The sequence below is a fragment of the Mustela nivalis genome (assembly GCF_964662115.1).
Source record: "Mustela nivalis genome assembly, chromosome: 4".
In the NCBI taxonomy this organism is placed as follows: domain Eukaryota; kingdom Metazoa; phylum Chordata; class Mammalia; order Carnivora; family Mustelidae; genus Mustela; species Mustela nivalis.
The window spans coordinates 95870325-95891085 of NC_139023.1; the positions used below are offsets into that span (position 1 = coordinate 95870325).

The window sequence follows — 20761 nt, forward strand, 5'->3', positions numbered from 1 at the left end:
CAAACCCCAAATGCTGCATGCTCTTGACTGTGGTTTAATTTAAAGGCAGCTGTGAAATAGCTTTATACTAATTTGATTTTTTTATATTAAATAAGAATGAAATGGAAATTGGTGATTTACTCGACAGATATTGGACCTTGACAACTAAATAATTATTCTAAAAACATTAGCTCAATGTTGATTTGAAATGCCTGCTTTGTAATTAGTCATGAGTGAAATGTATGTTTAGCTCAAGTTGTGTCTTTGGTTTATATTAGCATGATTTGATTATAAAGTTAAGGAAATATACAATCCAAATATCTCTGCAAGCCTCTGAGTTCTTTTCATCCTGAAATAATATTTAGGTTGATATCTTTTAACTCTTCTGTTAGTCTCTTAATTATTGACTTTTATTCATATTCTTCTTTCTAAACAGGCAAATCTGGTCCTGATACTAGAGTAAATGAGTGTGTGTGTGTGTGTGTGTGTGTGTGTGTGTGTGTGAAAAATCAGGAAGTGGTCAACTTTCAGGTTGAAGAGCCAGTAAAGAAAAGACTTCCTAAGTGAGAGTCTTAGGTCACCTCTTTTGAAACAAAAATTTTGAGTACATTTATTTTATTGGCTGAATTATGGATTTGTGGCTTTGGGGAATAGAAAGAATTTTTTGGTCCAGTTGAAGTCAGTGTACTCACTGAGCATCTGTGGCTGGTCCTATATTCAATGGAGAGCATTCTGGTTCAATATTCTGGAACGCATATGTGCAACTTGTTTCATTTGACAGCCCAAGCATGGAATAGAGATGAAGTAGTTATACACACCACTCTGCTTCTATGTGGGACAAGCTAAAATTCTCCCTGATAGAGAAATTTGACAGAATTCTTGAGGTAAGAAAATCAGCCGCTTTTGACCCTTCTTTTGGAGGGTATGCTTCTAAATAAACCAAGAACTATCATGGCCATAATGATGTTGGGAGCTCAGATACACGATTTCCTACATTTTCAGGTTCCTTATCCCTAGAGTCAGTATCAGGCTTTGGGGTGTGAGGTAGAGGCCAGATCTTTGAAGACCAGGTAAGGCACTGAGAAATAGAAGAGGGCTGGTTGTGCATGGAGCGGGTAACCAGTAGGGAAGACACATGGTTGACAAATTCTGCAGCATGAAAAGATACCAGATCTTTCATCATAGATGAGTTATGGGTGTGTTTGTGTGGACACATGTGTATACCAGAAGACATCTCCAAGTGTCTGTGACTCTTTTTAGGTATCACAGGCCCTACCAGTGTTTTGAATGGATAGAGATGTCCTTCCAGACCCCATGGAAATATCGCATGAGTACAAAATCAGAGCATCAGGCAAAGTGTAATGAACAGCATTTGAGAGTAACAGCTGAATCTAGACATTATTGTAAAAGACTTGCTTTCATGTGCCAAGCATACTGCCTAAGCAAGCTGACTGAATATAAGGGAGTAAGAACAGAGTAAAGAACATATTACAAAGGAACTACATTCATAACTGTAGTGTCAGTGGCTCTTCAGAACCATAGTTTGCGTTTCTAATTAGGGACCAGCACCAGAACAATAGGTGCTCAGTGTTTAACCATTTAGTAATCGAAAATCTGGAATGTCCAGGCGATGTATTTTCCTTTCTTGTTTTTAAACATTTTCTTCTATGTTTTTAAGCAAATCAAACAGAGCCTATTTATCTTACCATCTAATATTTGTTTATATATATATAATATATATATATGTGCCTAATTTATATACTTGAAGCATACATACTTCACTTTGTATTCTGTTTTTATTCATTATGTTTTCCTTTTCCTTCTTTCTTTTGTTACTTTTAAAATATATTTTTGAATAGGTAATGACATGCACATGACTCAATATTCAAGAGGAACAAAAGGGAGTAGAGTGAAAAGTTTGCCACCTCCTTGTATCCCCCAGCTACCCAGTTTCCTTCCACAGAGTCATTCAGTATTATAAGGTTCTTATATTTCTTTCCAGAAATATTTTATTAACATAAAAGTAAATAAATACCAATGGTGTTACCCTTTTACACAATAGTCTACTATACACACTTTCTTGTACCTTGCCTTTTTCACTGAACGATATTACCTTAGAGTTCATTCCATATTGTCTATACTTTTAAAAATTGCTCAGAATTTATCATCACCCTAAATGACTCCAATCTCCAACTGGCCACAGCCTCTCCTTCACTTCCCCAATATGTACTTCCTGGCTTCATCATGATTTCTCACCTCCTATTTCCTTACTGGTCTGCCAATCTATTGGTCTCTTTTGATCTTTTCCTGTCTGCCCAGACAACATCGTGTTTAATTACATTCAACTGCCTTGGTGCATTGACTCTTTGCTGCAGTTTTTTTTCTACCTGATAAAACTCTAACCATGGATTGATTACTCCAAACATCCTTTTCCATATCTCACACCTGGGCTGCTGGGTGCTCTACAGAAAATTACACTAATGTGCAGCTGGGTGCCAGAACACATTTATGATAACTGATCTCACAGATCCCATGTGCCCAGAAGTTCATGTCCCTAATCAGCTCTTCAACTCATTGTCTCCAGTCATTCTTCCACCAGAATGATTTCTCTAACATACAACAATCCCATGAAGTCAATCCGTCCCCACCCATATTACCACTGATCTACTCTGTCTCTATAGATTAGTTTTGCCTGCTTAAAACTTCATAGAAATCAACTCATACAGAAGCTACTCTTTCAACTCTTTTTACTCAACATGTTTTTGGGGTATATACATGTTATTATGTATATCAGCATTCCTTTTAATTCTGAGTGATATTCTATGAACATACAGTATTTGCTGTTTTAAACCTGTTCACCAGTCCTTCACATGTGAGATAATTTCACCTTCTGTATTTTCTGTTTTTTGTTTTTTTTCTGAAACTTGCCGGTTAGATGACGGACTCTTGGACTGATCCTCTAAGTATTTTATCCTTAATGTTGTCTATATCTTTGACTTTGCCCCCTGCCCCACATTCAAGGAGATTCCTTAGAATTTATCTTTTGTTGTTTTAGTTATTTTTTTAATTTTTAAAAATACATTTATTTATCTCTATCCCCAAGTTAGGCTGAAGCCTATGACCCCAAGATCAAGAACCACATACTTTTCTGATGAAGCCAGTCGAGTGCCCCTCTTTTGTTGTTTTAAATGACTTTTTTAGAGCAGTTAGGTTTACAACAAAATTGAAAAGGAGGTGTAGATATTTCCCAGATACCTTCCTCACATTGTCAACATCACTTGCCAGAATGGTACCTTTTTTTTTTTTTTTTTAAACCAAGGATGAACCTACATGGACATGTCATAATCACCCAAATTTATAGTTTACAATAGGGTTTATTCTTGGTGTTGTACTTCTAATTCTATGGGTTTGGACAAATAATATAATGACATATACTCATTATCATACAGAATATTTTTACTGCCCTAAAAATCCTCTGTGCTCTGCTTATTCATCTCCCCAACCCTAGCAACCACTGATCTTTGATCTTTTTTATAGTTTTGCCTTTTTCAAAATGTGTAGGGTTAGAGCTATATAATTATGTACTCTTCATTTTGGCTTCTTTCTCTTAATAATATACATTTGAAATTCCTTCATGTCTTTTCAGGCTTGATAGCTCATTTCTTTTTAGCACCGAATAATATTCCATTGTTTGGATGCACCACAAGTCATTTACCTATTTACCTACTGAAGGACATCTTGGTTACTTCCAAGTTTTGGTAATTATGAATAAAGCTGCTATAAACAGTGTGTTCAGTTTTTTGTTTGGACATGTTTTCAACTCCTTTGGATAAATACTCAGCAGTGTGATTGCTGGATTATATAGTAAGAGCATATTTAGTTGTTGTTGTTGTTAAGATTTTATTTATTTGAGAGCAAGAACATGAGAAAGCACAAGCAGGGGGAGCAGGAGGGGCAAAGAGAGAGGCAGATACAGATTCCCCACTGAGCAAGGAGCCTAAGGTGGGGCTCAATCCCAGGACTCTGAGATCATGACCTGAGCGGAAGACAGATGCTTAGCCGACTGAGCCACCCAGGCTCCCCCATATTTAGTTTTATAAGAAACTACCAAACTGTCTTCCAAAGTGGCTATACTAGTTTGCATTCCCATCAGCAATGAATGAGAGTTCCTGTTGCTCCATATTCTCACCAGAATTTGGTGGTGTCGGTGTTCTGGATTTGGGCCACTTTGTAGATGTGTAGTGATATCTCATTGTTGTTTTAATTCACATTACACTGGTGACATATGGTGTGGAGCATCTTCTATGAGTTCTGGCAGATTGTATCTTTCAAGGAATTGGCCCATTTATAAGAGATCTGTGATGTTTTCGCTTTCATGTCTGATATTAGTAGTTTGTGTCCCCCCCCCCCTTTTTTTCTTAGTCTGCATAGAAGCTTATCCATTTTATTGATCTTTTCAAAGAGTCATCTTTTGGTTTAATTTATTTACCCTACTGACTTTCTCTTTGGAATTTCATTGATTTCTGTTCTAATTCTTCTCATATTTTTTCTGCTTGCTTTGGATTTAATTCTTTTTCTAGTTTCCTAGGGTGAAAAGTTAAGTTATTGATTTTAGCTCTTTCTTATCTAATATGTGCATTCAGTGCTATAAATTTCCTTAAAGCACTGTTTTTGCTGCATCCCACGAATTTTAATAAGTTATGTTTTCATTTTCATTTAGTTCAAAATATTTCTCTTGAGATTTCTTCTCTGACCCATATGTTATATAGAAGTGTGTTGTTTAGGGGTACCTGGGTGGCTTAGTTGGTTGAGCATCCAACTCTTGATTGTGGCTGGGGTCATGATCTCAGGATCATGAGATTGAGTCCCAAGTCAGGCTTCATGCTCAGCCACAGTCTGCCTGAGATTCTCACTCTCCCTCTCTCTGTGTCCCTCATGTATACACATGTGCATGCTTTCTCTCTCTCTCTCTCAAATAAGATCTGAAAAAAAAAAAAAAGTGTTGTTTATTCTCCATATATTTTGGGATTCTTCTCTTATCTTTCTATTTCTGGTTTAATGCCATTGTGGTCTAAAAACAAACATTGTATGATTTTGTACTTCTAAATGTTTTATGCTATGGTGTTTTATGGTCCAGAATCTGCTCTAGCTTGATGAACTTTTCATGTGAGACAAATGTATATTCTATTGCTGAATAAAGTAGTCTAGAGTTGTTGATTATATCCAATTTATCGATGGTGTTGAATTCAACTATGTTCTTACTGATTTTCTGCCTGCTGAATCTGTCTATTCCTGAGGGAGGAGGGTATTGAAGTCTCTAATTATAATAGTAGTTTCATCTATTTCTCCTTAGACTTCTATCAGTTTTTGCTTTCCTTAAGTTGATGCTCTGTTGTTAGTGTATACACATTAAGGATCATTATGTCTTTTGGAGAACTGACCCCTTTATCATTATATAATGCTCTCCTTTATCCCTGATAACTTTCATTACTTTTAAGTCTGTTTTGTCTGAACTTAATATAGCTGCTCCCACTTTCTTTTGATTAGTATTAGTATGGTACATTTTTCTCCTTTCACTTACTTTTAATCTATATTTATCTATATTCAAAGTGGTTTTCCAGTAAACAATATACAGTTGTGTTGTGTTTTTAGATCCACTCTTACAAACCCTGTTTTTTAATTAGTGCATTTAGTTAGACCACTGACATTCAAAATGTGATTGTTGATATAGTTGAATTAATATCTAACATATATATTATTGTCATTGCCCTTTATCTTTATTCCTATTTTTGTCTTCTTGTCTTTTTATACCTGTTTTTTATTTTAGTTGAACATTTTATATGACTCCATTTTTTCCTCCTTATTATATCAGGTATTCTTTTTGTTGTTATTTTTTGTTTTTTGGTTTTTTTTTTTACTTGTTCTAGTAATTGCCCTAGAGTTTGCAATAGATATTTACAACCAATCCAAATCCATTTTCAAATAACACTATACCAACCCTAAGGTAGTACAAGTACCTTATAATAATAAAATAATCCTAATTCTTTTCTCCCTGCCTTATATCTTTGCTTTTATTCATTTCACTTATATATAAGCAGACATAAGCATATATATACACATAAGTATACATAACTGAATACATTGTTGTTATTATTAGCTTGAACAAATTGTTATCTGTTAGCTCAATTAAAAATAAGAACAATAAAGGATTTCATTTTACCTTCATTTATTCCTTAGTTGATGCTTATCTACTTTATGTAGATCTGAGTTTCTAAACTGTATTATTTTCCTTCTCTCTAAAGAATTTCTTTTAACATTTCTGATCAGGCAGGCCTAATGGCAAAAAATCCTCCAATTTTTGTTTTTCTGAGAAAGTCTTTTTTTTCCGCCTTCACTTTTAAAGGATAACTTCTCAGGGAACAGGATTTTAGGCGGGTGGGGCTTTTTGTGTGTCCACTTTTTTTTTTTTTTTCCTTTTGAGAGAGAGAGAGAAAGAGAGAGCAAGTGAGCAGGGGAAGGATGGGGCAGAGGGAAAGAGAGAATCTTAAGCCTGCTTCACACCCAGCATGGAGCTCGATGCTGGGCTCAGTCTCACAACCCTGAGATGACGACCTGAGCAGAAATCAGGAGTTGGGAGCTCAACTGACTGAGCTACTCAGACACCCCAATTATCTCAACAGTTTAAATATTTCACTCCACCCTCTTCTTGTTTACATGGTTTCTGACAAGTCAGCTGTAATTCCTGTCTTTGTTCTTCTACCGGTAAGGTGTGCCCCACCCCACCTCCTTTTAGGATTTTTAAAAATCTTTAATTTTCTGTAATTTGAAAATGATAGGCCTATGTGGTTTTTTGGGGGGAGGGTGGAGTATTTATCCTGCTTGGTATTCTCTGAGGTTTCTGGATCTGTGGCTGGTGTCTGGTATCAATTCGGGGGGAAATTTCGGTCATTATTGTTTCAAATAGTTCTTTTGTTCATTTCTCAAGGAAAGGGTGTAGGTTTGGAGTCCTCAAGTGTGAATACACAGTGTGACAGATCTACTCTGTGCCTGGGATCCTGACTTTTAATTAATATGTGCCTTTGGGTAATAATTTCCTTGTTTGTGAAAATGGTCACAACAATAATGTCCTCCTTGGGATTTGTGTGAGCACTAAATGAAATAATATATTTCAAGTTGTTACCTGGTACAATGCCTAGCTCATTGTAAGTCTACCACCCCTCTACAAGAAGTATTTTCTAATTTCTCAGTTTTCATCAAGTATCAGCCAGAAAACACTGTCTCTTTTTTTGGCTATTCACTGCAACATAAAAATATGGGATAAGATGAAATGGAGAAAAAACTGCAAAAGAAATAATTCCATTAGAAGATAATTTTGTCAAGATCACTGATATATTTTTTTAAAGATTTTATTTATTTATTTGAGAGAGATTTATTGAGAGTGACCACAAGCAGGCAGAGAGGCAGGCAGAGAGAAAGGAGGAAGCAGGCTCCCTGCTGAGCAGAGAGCCGGATGTGGGGCTCGACCCAAGGACTCGGAGTTCATGACCTGAGCTGAAGGCAGCAGCTTAACCCGCTGAGCCACCCAGGTGCCCCAAGATCACTGATATTGATCTGACACAGCCTTGGCACAGCTACAAACTATGTACTATGTAATCAATACTGACTGACAAAAAGAAAGAGGAGGAAAAGTGACTAATAGCCCTCATCTCTGTGAATGCTATGTTAACTTAAATTTTGACTTGGTTCTCTACAATGATTAAATTTACTCTGTGTTCTCTAGTTAGATTTCTTTCTCCATAAATTTCCAATTACCAAATTGTGATTGAAATCACTAGGTATTCTTTCTTGGCCAAATGCTTAGAACCAAGAAATGTATTACTGACTTATTAGACTGTATGCATTTTATTTAATATGTTTTATGTATTATTTTAATTTTATTTTTTTAGAGGGGGAGTGAAGGGCAGAGGGAGAGGGAGAGAATCTTATGCACGCCTACACCCAGCATGGAGTCCAACATGGGGCTTAATCCCACACCCTGCGTCATGACCTGAGCTGAAATAAAGAGTCAGAGGCTTAACCGATGAGCCACCCACATACCCCAAAAGTCTGTATATCTTATTTGATTTCATTTTATTTTATGAGAAGAAGAAAAATCATTTTGAGCTATTGGAATAAGAGGGAAGGAAAAAGCTGTTATTTTAACAAGACATTACTTCTTAATTAGCTTATTTTGAACAAAAGAATTGTTTCCAAGCATCGCTGTGGGGGAAGGTAAGCACTGTTGATGCCTATTTCATGATACTGGGGCCAAAGGAATATTCATTCAGAGAAGAAATCAAACACTATGTGATTCTTTGGGAGCGGCTAGCAATTTATCCCAATGACCAATGCAGTTAGCCCTAAAACATTCCCTTAAGCCTTCCAATGACTCATTTCCTGAGAAAGTGTTGATCTCAAATTCAGTATAGCTACAAAAGGCAAAGGAGGTCTCCAGAAGGCCAGTGGTTTGTAAATAATAATTTCTGATTATAAATGTCCCCAAATTTACCTGGAAAACACAAAGAAGGAAATACTACCCAATGGCGCAAAAAAACTGCACTATAAATATTTTTCTCTCCAGGATGTATGTGTTTGTATTTCCCTGCAATTATCCAGATATACATGTTGTCTACAAATTGGAATTAATACTAAGCATTACATCATGATTTTAAAGATTAAATATCTGTCCAAAATATTATAAATTCTGCATGACATTTCATTATTGTGACAATAATATAACTTATTAATCAGACTCTATTATTGGTAAATATGGGCAAGCTTATAAGATTCACAGGTGAAGTGTAAAAGTATAAGTCCTTAAGTTATCATTGACACTTGGAAATGCACAATTTGCCTGACAAAGTTAAGGGCAAGTAAATTATAGTGGAAAAGAAAAAAAAATGGGGAGCAGAAATAGGAATTTGGGCACCTGAATACAGAGAATGAGGCTTAAGGCAACTGGCCCCATGTACCTCATAGCCCCTTCTCCCCTCATGCGTGATAGCTGGGTAAAATGTGTATGGAATATCAATTTGGAAGAGAAAAACATACCAGGGGAATGACAAGCAATCTGAGAAGGAATCTGGCAAGTGGCTCTGTGTGTGTGAGGAGAAACATTGATCTACACACATTACATAATATACAGACACAGCATATGCCTGGTAAGTGCGTATGAAGTACTTTTAACAGTCTGGAACCCAAGCCTTTCCCTTAGTCTATTGCATCTTGGCATCACTTCTAGCTGTTGAATAGAGAAATCCTCAAAAGTCTTGGGGCCTAGGCCCCCTTATTCTCAAACTTGGCTGCTATCAATTGCTGGGGGTGGGGGGAGTGTCTTGTTTGTTTATTTCGACTCCGAGGCCCACACCACTGACGATTTTGAGTCTCATGGTTCGAAGCAGCCGTACCAAGCGTTTGTAACACGAGTCCAGATGGAAGAATCTAGAGGGTAAACCACGAGGAACTGCGAAGTGATACCCAGCCCAAAGTCGTGTTTGCCCCCGGCGGACCAGGGGCCCCGTCGTAGTCCCCCGTGGTCCCGCCAGGGGGCGCCAGGACCCCGTCGCGCACCCAGCTCTCCGGGACCAGCCTCGCGACCTGCAAACTCTAGGTGTGACAGGATGGGAGCATGACCCCCGGGGGCGCGGCCGGCGGTAGGGGGCGCCTTCCTCAAACCCATCGGCGTTCGGGTTCCCTCGGATATCACCCTCGAGTGAGATCTTGTTTTGTGTTTTGTTTTAAAAGCCTCCTCCGTCCCGGTACTGCTTGGAGGCGTAAATGAGAGACGGTGGGAGGGGTGGGAGGGGGAAATGGAGAAAAAAGGCGCTGGGGGACTGAATGCCTTCTTTAAATTACTGCTGACACCTCGGTTCCAGGCCCCTAAAATCTCAATCAACAATCCATTAGAACTCAACAGGAGTAAAACGAAATCCTCGTTTAAGTGTATTTATCCGATCTCCTTTCTCTCTTTCAAATGCAAAATCCATTTCAGCATATGCCCCCTTCTTTCTCCGGCCTTTCTCTCAAGACTGGCAGCCCATACCACTCTTGTAAATATGAAAGATGCTAATCATATGACATATCACGTCTCCGTCGGAGCCGGAATAAAGCCTTCAGATTTGGGATCATTGCCTCCAGACAACAGCTTCATCAGCCGGAAAGTTGGTTTTTTTCTCCTTTCCTTCAACTCTCAATCCCTTCTTTGTTTGGAGGAAAATGCAGCCGACTCGAGCCACCCAGGCCATATGGTTCACTCTGTATTTTCTTAGTTGAATTCTGTATTGTTTCTGTGACTTGCGAAGTTTTTTTGGAAGTGCGTATAAAGACATAGAAGAGCTACTTGTGCAGGGAGCGCTGCCCGGGCGCGCCGCGGCCGCCCCCTCCCGGCCTGGAGACCCGGCCGTCGCCGCTCGGCGCAGCGCGGTGTCAGCGGTGGCATTATCACACTGACGTGACCAACCACCGAGCCGGCCGCAGCTGTCTGGTTCGCTCGCCGGGCGTACCCCGCGTCTCGCACGGCGCCTGGCACACAGTAGGCGCTCGAGAACTATTTGGGGGAATGAAAGCATGAATAACATCAGCTACAAGGCTCGACCCGGGAGGTGCTGGGTTCTTAAAATATACCATGGGTCTCTGCAAAACAAACAAAACGTAGCCTCGCTCTCTCCTGACACTATTACCCTGTCTTACTGTCTACATAACACAAGGTCTCCTGACTTAAGTATTTTTTTTTTTCTTTTTTACCTGCTAATTTGAATGCAAACTTTACGGTGTAGGAATCGCGTCTTGGGCGTCGCATTGTTCCCAGAGGTTGATACAGTGCTTGGCACACATTGGGTGCTCGTTAAGTATATTTTGAACGTAGGAGGGAGGGATGATTGCATGAGTGGCTTAAAGTGGGAAGCTGATACCCTATTCCCCAAAGATACGATTAAAGAAACTCCTAAAGATGCAAATCTATTTACCGCAATCTCCCCCTTTTCATCTATATCAGTCACAATAAAGAATACGTTTCTGTCCAGAAGAGAATTCGGTGTTGGAGGGGTTTTGTTTTTTCTTTAGCGGGGAAAGGAGAGGGGGAAAAATCAGCTTTCAGATCTTTATCCATTGCTCTGAATAAGTTTTGTGTTTTCCAGGTTTGGTACTGTCCGTGCTGGGGAGCAGGCTGCCAAATTTCCTTTCTCTCAGTCTAACTCCTTATACAAACCCCAAAGGGCCCTTTCACCAAATCATTAAATTCTACAGAGGTGGTCAAGCTCGCACTGCTTTTCATGAAACGGAGAAAGAAAAGGGTCCTTGAAGTTTAGAAGATGCCCAAGGAAAACTCCTTGAATGACATCAAAAGAATGAGTTTCCATAGCTGTTGAAGCACGAGGGCCGTGTATCCGCACAAAGGGGGACCGGGGCACCGGGACGGGCCCAACGCTCTGTCCCAGGACAATTGGGTCACTGAAATAGGGAATTAATTACCATTGGAGAGTGGGCAGCCCATTCACCACTGGCTGAGTTTTATTAAACGCCAATATAAATAACAAAACAACTCTTGTGGCTGCACTATTCCTACACGCCAAAGGAAGGATTATGCTGGGGATTAACATCTTAAAGTCTATGAGACTTTCTGACTCAAGGCTCGGAGCTGGTAATCGTGTTTGTCTCCTGGTTCAGCGATTAGTGCTCTCTTTCTTGCACTTTCCCCTGGATAGCCAATGTCCCTTTTTGCAGGCACAGAGAGCTAGGGTGGGGGAGTCTTCTTTCACTAGTGGGCCCCCAAGGCCCCCATTCACGCGCCGGCTGTTCTTTTCCCCTTACCTGAGGAAAACAATCAGAAAGCTGGCGGGGATTGGCAAAATCTTCTAACAGTGATTTCTTTCCTTCTGGGAAAGAAGATGGGCACTTGGGTCGCATCAGGGATGAAGAGAAGCCTGCAGGGCGCTGCCTTTCCAGAGCCGGCAGAGAGAGGGTAGGGCCGGGGCGGAAGAAGGGGAGCCTCACTGCACTTGCTGGGCAGATTTCGTCACCACCAAGACGGCCTTGTGCGTCAAGATCGGTTTCCTGAATATTTGGTTTGAGACACCAAAGCACTTTGTGCGGGCTTGGGGCAAGGATCTCGGCAGCGGGGCTCCGGGGCAGGGGCACGGTGTTCCTCGCCTGGCATCCGGTGTCGTGGATGTCTCGGCGGTACGCGCGCACGGAAGGGGGAAGGGCTGGCGCGGTGAAGCTCGCAACTCTCCCGGACTAGGCTGACGCGGAATCCTCCCCGGACGCGATCCGCGGGGGAAACCAGGGCAGACCGAGAATTCCGTGCAGGGGTCCACGATGAAGGTGGGGCGTGAGTTTACACAGCTATTTCTGCGGGCTTCCCTGGCTCCCCGGAAGAGGACCGCCAAAAAATCCCAGCCCATCCTAGCTCCCAGCGCTTGTCAGCACAAATAACGAACTCTGGCATTGCAAGGAGTCCTCGGCGGGGAAAGCTAATCTCTCCCAGTCCGGCTCCCCCGGCTCCGGAAACTGCGTTGGTAGCCCCCCAGGGAAAAACTAAGGATGTTCAGGATTGGCTAACTTGTACTCGCCATCTTTCCGCCTTTCTGAGAGCTCACTCGGAGGGTCGGGACTCAGGGTACAAACCCCTCTTGGCAGGCATGTCATCCTGTCCTTTAAGCAGAGAGTAGACGCACCCTCTCCTTACAAGCAGGGTGATTTACTGGGAACTGGGGGCAGGCCCATTGCGCAGGCAAACTTTCCCTCTTGCATTCTCTGGTAACAGCGCCCCCCCCCCCCCCGCCCCGCCGCGGCCTCGCCACCCCCCTCACCCCCATTCACCTGCCGCAGCAAGAGTTTGGGGAGGAGACCAATTGTCCTCTTTGCCCACTTGGGAGGTCGAAGTGTGGATGGGATGTAGCCTATGGCCCCACAGCAACACCTACCCTAAACTTTAGGGCTTTTGGGTCGCCTTAAAGTTCAAGCTTCTTAGAAGCAACAAAGACTTTCTAAAGATCTCCACCCTTTCACCCCTCCCCTTACTTCACTTTTCTCTGGCTACACGCATTCGACCCCCTTTCTTTCGAAGGCTTAGGGATGAGTTTAAATCATTGTGCTCCCATTTCTTGATAACTGCCTGCTTTGAGCTTTTGTTCTCTTAAAGTAGGATTGCACACTGAAAGAGGGCTGAAGATGAACAGTTTGACCCTTCAGGACAGTTCACGCAGTGGACAGGAGCGGCCCTCGGTCACCAACCTCACTGATGCTATTCACGCTCTCCCCTCCCCCTTCGCATAACATTTCAGCCTCGTTTCATCTGGACAATCTTTTAGACCACACAAGTGCCTCTTGAATTTATTTAAGTTAAAAGAGTGCTAGAAGAGTCCAACTAAGGATGTTCCGCGTTGGTAACGTCCTCGCAAATCTGAGTACAAATGGAAATTTCTTTCTTTCAGCAAAACCCAACAAAATGTTGAACAAATAGAATTCTGCAACTGTGTGTGAACAGCCGGCTTCTGAATTTCACTAGCGTTGTTAGACTGTTCTTGGGGCTGTTTCTTTTCTTTTTAAAAATAATATTCTTCATAGTGAGAAATCTTTCCAGAAGTGTTCTATTACTGAATGCTTCTCTCAAAAGCTATAATACAAATATACAACCAAAATTCTTAGAATTCCAAGATGATCTAAAGGGTAATTTTTTGGAAACTCTTGTAGTTTGCACAGTAAAGAAGCCCTTATTTCAAAGATAAAATTCTGTAATGCCCATGATATCTTTATATTTACATGGATTAGAGGTTGATTGATGTCAGTGTTTGAACATGTGTACAACCTTAAGTTGCTTGGCACAATTTTCCCTTTCGAAGGAAATTTCTGTAATCATAAATGTGAAATCTATCCTAACAATATTTTATTTTTCTAAATATCTGCATAGGACACACTTAAATATGCATTATCAACTTCTCGTAGACAGTATAGGAAGTTTGGATTTTGACAATAGAAAGCATGTACCCTTTTGGTGCATCATAAAAACATAAAATCGTGGGAGAACATAAAAACTGGGGGGTCATACACCCAAATGCTGTTAACAATCAACTAAAGAAATCCATTGTGTTTCACTCACACTAAGCACTAGACCCAGCTTGATCTCAGTGTCTGTTCAGTTATACAAGACTGATCAGTCTTTCCTTTAAGCCTCTTCTTAACTGGTTTCTGATTCTGTTTTTCCCCCTAATATCTTTTCATCAGATCAAACCAGCACTTCTAACCAAACTAAAATATTAAAACAACTGTCCAAGGAGGTACCTTTCTACTGATACTAAAATAAACCTTTCTTTGTTTTCTGTTACATTGGCATCCACTGCAGTCTGGAAGGCTTTCTTTTAGGGGGACTGTGAAGAGTATCTACATGTTTGTTTGGGATCAGCGAGCATCACCTGGGAAATAATGCTAAGGTGTAAATGCAACCACGTTAGGCACTTCTGGTAATTTTTACTACGAACACATCTTCTGCTTGATCCAACTCTTTCATGAAGTTCTGATTCTGCAGGGTCATGATTTAGAACCAGAGACCCAAAGAAGTGCCAGAGAGGCAAATACTGTATGTTGGAGACTGAACGTGTCTCTCCCTTCTTGATAATTTTTTACACTTCTCACAAATGAAATCAAGCTCCTCGGAAAACATGGAGGAGGTAACCTGGAGGAAATAATGCTTTTAAATTTAGGGAACTTGTTTTTCAAAAGGAGGGAGAGGCAAAACACAAATATGAGTGAGGAAAGTGAAAATCGTGGCAGTTTTAAAATCATTTTGAGACAGAAGGAAGTCTGGAGTTTGTAGAGCTGAGCTGGGCAAAAGTCTCTTTCGTAGGATTCTAATTTTCATTTTCTTTACTTTGTGCTTTCCAATCCTGGTTACCCCTGCAGAAAATATCAAACAAATTAAAACCATGCCAAAACACGGACAACCATTTTCATCATGCCCTTTTCTCAAATAAACTTGTTTCCAATTCCTACAGACCGAATGAGACAGAGACCCGCAGACGATTATCTTTTTGTCTCGCCACTTTTCAACGCCCAACATTCCAAATGCTCCTTGCTTAAACTTAATTTGCAAAAGGGATCTTAATGGAGTCCTCTCCCATCGACCAGAGTCCAGATCCATCGCCACTACTCAAGCATAGTCTACTGCCCGGCCCAGCACACACTTCTGAGGACTCTGCTCGGTCTCTAAGAAAAGTCCGCTGCGTCGACAGGAGGGTGGGCGTGAGCGCAGGGAGGAGGAGAGAGGGAGGGCTGACAAGCAATGTAGAACAAGTTTCTTTCGAAGCCCAGTCACCGTCAGTTCTATTTTCCCGTTGAAAAGCCGGGAGTATGGGAAGGACGGGCCCCCTGTCCCTACAACGCCCCCAAGCGCGGAGCAGAGGTCACGGAAATGTCAGCGCGGCCCAGGCGCCCGAGGGAGCGGCAGGTCGGCCGCTCCTCCCACTCCGCTCGCTGCCACCATCGCGGGGAGTCACCTGGTTGTCTGGCCCTGCGGTAAACAGGGGTTAACCCCCCCAAAACAAAACAAAACAAACAAAACCTCTGTCAGTTCCCGGAGACCCAGTTTGTCACAGGTAAAATGAGGAGAGTCCTTTCAGCTCTAACACGTGAGCGCTTTTATTCTCACGTCCTCTTAAAGCCCATCAACCGCTCCCACACTCGATCTCTCTCCTTCTACGAGACGCCCTCGATGAACCCGCCACCGTCCTCTTCCTTCACCCTCGCACTCTAGTCTCTCTGGAACCTACGTGCCCACCACGTGCCCACAACTCGCCATCCCTACTGCATATTCCCCCCTTAACAAAATGACTGCGTTTTTAAAACCATTTCCTATTTGATACAGTTCCTAAGGGGCTTTGCCAAGAGGCACCCGGCAGCACCAGAAGGTAGCTGCTTTCCCCGGCATTCTGACCCCCATTAACTAATTCCTCGGATCCCGAGGTCCGGGAGCTGAAAGGCCGGGCGGCGCCGGGTACTGCGCGAGAGCGCGCGCCGGGGCGGGGGTGGGGGGTGGGGGGTGCGGTCGCAAGGACGGGGGCGGGGGCGGTAGCCTGGGTCTCCCCAACGGCCCCCGGCGCCCCGGCCCCTAATGAGCGGCTGAAAGGGAGCGGGCTCCGGTGCGCGTGGCTCGCAGGCCTCCCGGAGTCCGGGGCGCAGTGATTGGCCAGCTGCGCCTCGCGACCTCCATTCATTAATAAATTAGCGGCACGCTCCAGCCGAGCGCGAGCCACCAATCACAATGGGCAGCGGCGGCGACAACAGCCGCAGCTTGAGCTGAAGCCGCCACCGCGGCTTCAGCCGCTCCGACCGCAGCCTCGAGCTCCAACAGGAGCTTTAGAACCATTTTATGCTGATTAGATAAAGGGGGGAAAGAGGCGGGGGCGATGGGAGGAGGAGGATGGATGGCAGGGCCGGGGAGGGGGGGAAGTGGGTGAAGAAAGAGAAAGAAATGAATGATGATAATGCAATGAAAAGAATAAGCCGGGGGAGGGAAAAGCGGGGGAGACGGGGGGGGGGTCGCCACAAGGGGAGGAGGAGGCGGCGGCCCGGGGTTGGGGGGGGAGCTGGGGGCCCTGGGGGCAGATCTGATTGTTTTCTTGGTGGTATATAAGGGGTTTTAAGGAGAGTCGTGTGCCAGACACGCAGCCACTGAACCACAAGCAGCTTCGCTTTAACTGGAGTGCCCGGGAGTCGCGTGCCAGGAGCCGCACGGCCGAGGACTGACTGACAGACAGACACGCACCACCACCACAACACACGAGACCCAGGCGGATCGCCGCGGCCGCCGGGGCTCTTGGCAAGCTCGTCCGTCGGACCGGTCCCCCGCGGAGCCGCACCGGAGCCGCCGTTTTCAAGCGAGGAGGAGGACGCAGCGCTGCGCTCCCGGCGGCGCGGAGAATCGCTTCAGCACACACCAAAGTACTAGCGACCCTGAACTCATTTAGGGAGCGAACTACGTAAGTATCCTCCCTGTGGCTTCCAGCTTGCCCGGGTGTTTCCGGCACCCGGTTTCACCACGTCCGAATGCCCTTTGCTCGCGTAGAATATGTCCCGGGGGTCGCTGTCCCTTTCCGGACTTCTACACATCCCTGAGGTCGGCCCGCCGAGTGCGGGGGGGGGGGCGGTTGGCTGGCGGCGGGATCACAACGAGGGGCTCTCAAGAGTTTGGAGAGCACTGGCGGGGTTTCCTCCCTAACTACGTTCTTCCTTGGCGCGGTTCCGAACCAGTTCTCGCGGGTGCGCGCAGTACTTCCCACTGACATAGAGAACGTGCCTCGGCCTCTGTATTTACAGCTCGTTTGGTTCTTTCTCCCTCCCCGCTCTCTTCGGTAGAATGTTTGTCAAATCCGAGACCTTGGAGTTGAAGGAGGAAGAGGACGTGCTGGTGCTGCTCGGCTCGGCCTCCCCCGCCTCTGCTGCCCTCACCCCGTTGTCGTCCAGCGCCGACGAGGAGGAAGAGGAGGAGCTGGGCGCGTCGGGCGGGGCGCGCCGGCCGCGCGGAGCGGAGGTCGGGTCGGGTGGGCTGGGCGGCTCTCCGGCCGGAGCCGAGGGCTGCGGGCCCGCGCGGCTGCTGGGTCTGGTTCATGAGTGCAAGCGGCGCCCCTCCAGGGCGCGAGCCGTTTCCCGCGGCGCCAAGACGGCCGAGACGGTGCAGCGCATCAAGAAGACCCGTAGACTGAAGGCCAACAACCGTGAGCGCAACCGCATGCACAACCTCAATGCCGCGCTGGACGCGCTGCGCGAGGTCCTCCCCACGTTTCCCGAGGATGCTAAGCTCACCAAGATCGAGACCCTGCGCTTCGCCCACAATTACATCTGGGCGCTCACCGAGACCCTGCGCCTGGCAGACCACTGCGGGGGCGGCGGCGGAGGCCTGCCGGGGGCGCTCTTTTCCGAGACTGTGTTGCTGAGCCCGGGAGGCGCTAGCGCCTCCCTGAGCAGCAGCGGAGACAGCCCGTCGCCTGCCTCCACCTGGAGCTGCACCAACAGCCCAGCGCCGTCCTCTTCGGCGTCCTCCAACTCCACCTCGCCCTACAGCTGCACTTTATCTCCTGCCAGCCCGGCGGGTTCTGACATGGACTATTGGCAGCCCGCACCTCCCGAAAAGCACCGCTACGCACCTCACCTCCCCATAGTCAGGGACTGTATCTAGAACTACCCTCCTTGCTACCCGCGCCAGGCCTTAGTAGGTTCCCGTTCTTGTCCCTGTCCCTCCTCCCCCCCCCCCCTCTCCTGTCCCTACTTCTATATGCCCTGGAAACCATCTCACTTTACGGGGCAGATGTAGGCATTCTGAGTCCTGGGTTGTTTGCTGCATTCCTTGGCTAAGGGTTTCCTTCCTTCAGATGGTCTCTAATTTATTGACGGTGTGATGGAGCTCATTGTCAAAGAGGATGGTAGAATGGGGGGGGGGCGTTTCTACGGCTAGAAAGATGCTGGAAAGCGACGAAGGTGGCATGTCTAAAGAGTTTGCGGAGTGGACTGACGCTCCTCCCCCTCTCTAACACCAGAGGGACTCGGAGCGGTTCGTGTGAATCTCCCAGGGGGAATGCAACTGGTTCCTCTGATCTCTTCACCTTTGCTTCTACATAGAGATGTTAATGTCGAGTAGAAACAAATGTATCTTAGCATCTGAATGATTTTACCGGTAATAATATTATCCACAGATTTGCAATGGCTGGCATCTGCTTTATTCCCATAGCTGTCTGCGGGCTGTGGGAATTTCACCTGTCAAACCAAACTTACCCTCTCTGATGTGCACTTTGTTCTGTTTCCCAGATTCGTCACAATGCCTATTGTCACGTTCTTCTCTTTCCTTTTTCTTCTCCATTTTGCCATCTGTCTCTTATGATTTATAAGGGGAAAAAAAGTTGTTTTGTTAGAGGGCCAGGTTAGAAGTCATTGTATAATTTGTAGGCTTTGTAATGATTGAATGCAAGCGTGGAAATTTAGGCTGAACTCTCTATCAAAAGGAAAAATGTGGAGGAAGAGGGAAAAATCGGGAGGGAGGATTGTTTCATGCATTATTTATCTCGACCTTTTAGGGGAGAAGGAACTCCCCCATTCTTTCAAGAGATTAAAAATAAATCAACAGACTGAAAACCTGAGCAGACACGGAGCATTATCAGGATCAGCCACACACGTGTTCCCTTCTATTTATTATAAAGAAAAATTTGATGGGAAAAGTATGTATTTTTTGTATATTTTACAGAGTTTATTCTAGTATGTATTTACACCTTGAACAAAAATTGTTCTTGTGATTAAACTATAAATAAAATATATAATTTTCATAATTTTTGTGTGCTGTATTCTAACTTTTCCCTTCTTTTGTGGTTTTTAGAAGAATGTGTTGTGTTTTTCTGAAATTGAAATTCTCCTTGTAGCAGATTGAGATAGAGTAGTTGTATTTTTCATCAGTGTTTGTGTGTAGAATTTCACTGACATATAAAATCTAAGAGATCACAAGAAGCTGAGTCATATTTGAGACACTAATACTGACATCAGAGTTAACTACATACAAACAAAACTTGATTTTTAAGAGTGAACAAGATCAGTTAAAAAGAGGGATAGAGTTAGAAGATAATTAAATCATGATAAGTTCCAAAGTTCAGAAACTTTGATGTAAAAAAAAAATAGTGGAGCTGAAGTTTCTTGTTAGAATGTGTAGAAATGTGTTCTTACACTTTGAGTTTCAATTATCACCTGTAAATTGTAGGGACTGGACAGTGATTTCCAAGGTCCCTTCCAACTCTAACATCCATGATGTATTTATCATTCATTATTGGAAGCTGATTTTGTATTAGCCATTTTAACAAACTTGTTGGTTTTAAATGCAAACTCCTGGAGAAAATATATTCAGAGTGAGCTGGGATAAAATTGTGTCTGTGGGAAATAGCTAAGCTTTCCATTTTTGTTAAAATAATCACATAGTCAAAACTTCTTCAGAGGGAAAGCAAAAATGGTTTCCTAATTTCCCAAACACATAGCTCTACAACTTGTACTTTCCAAAGCAGAAATGAATAGCACCGTGGGTCAAAGATGACCAAGTGAAGGTTGATCACATCCTAGGGTTAAGCCCCTTCCTTGGTGGAGGGTGTCCACTGGAGGACACAAGCTTTAAAAAAAAAAAAAATCAGCTTAGCAAAGAAATGTTGGTTGCTCATGCCTCCCTGCAGCCCCCCCCCCACCCCCACACCGCCATGAACTTCATATTTGCTTCTGGTTTGGGCTAAATCTTCCACTCCTCTGCATTAAGCAATGATAATTTCTCCTGAGATAACTATCTGAAACCACTCCTCCTCTTTATCCAAGTACAAAATTTTAAGTGTTAAATATATGAATAACCATTTTTTTTTAAATCAAAGGAAGAACCAAGCCAAGGGTTTGCTTTGTCTTGATTTTATAGCTGGATATAAAAGAGACTTGTTGGAAAACTCTTCTAATTTAAAGATCTTATTATTCCTAGCCTCACTTCATGATGTGATATGAGAAGGCAATGCTATATCTTTTATATTCACATTTATGTTTCTAATATTTAAAAAGCTAAGCCAGGAAGTAAGACAATTTTAGTAGGGTAGTTTTAAAACATGAGTTTTAATACCAAATAATTGTTCTAGTGATGATGCTTATGACGATATATGGTGCTTCTTTTGGAAATTTGCCAAAGAAACATGTCATGACACAGGTCCGTAGAGACAAACCCTCAGGGGGCAGTTAGGCTCCCAAG

General features: G+C 43.7%; 1 protein-coding gene across 1 annotated transcript; it reads left to right on the forward strand.

Annotated features, from left to right (window-relative positions):
* Window positions 1–16608: 16608 nt before the first annotated feature.
* Window positions 16609–19199, forward strand: NEUROG2 (neurogenin 2). The gene is made up of 2 exons (XM_082727462.1): window positions 16609–16991; window positions 17368–19199. Exon 2 carries the CDS (start codon window positions 17369–17371, stop codon window positions 18185–18187), a length of 819 nt encoding a protein of 272 aa, XP_082583588.1. The 5' UTR covers window positions 16609–16991; window position 17368; the 3' UTR covers window positions 18188–19199.
* Window positions 19200–20761: the final 1562 nt, after the last annotated feature.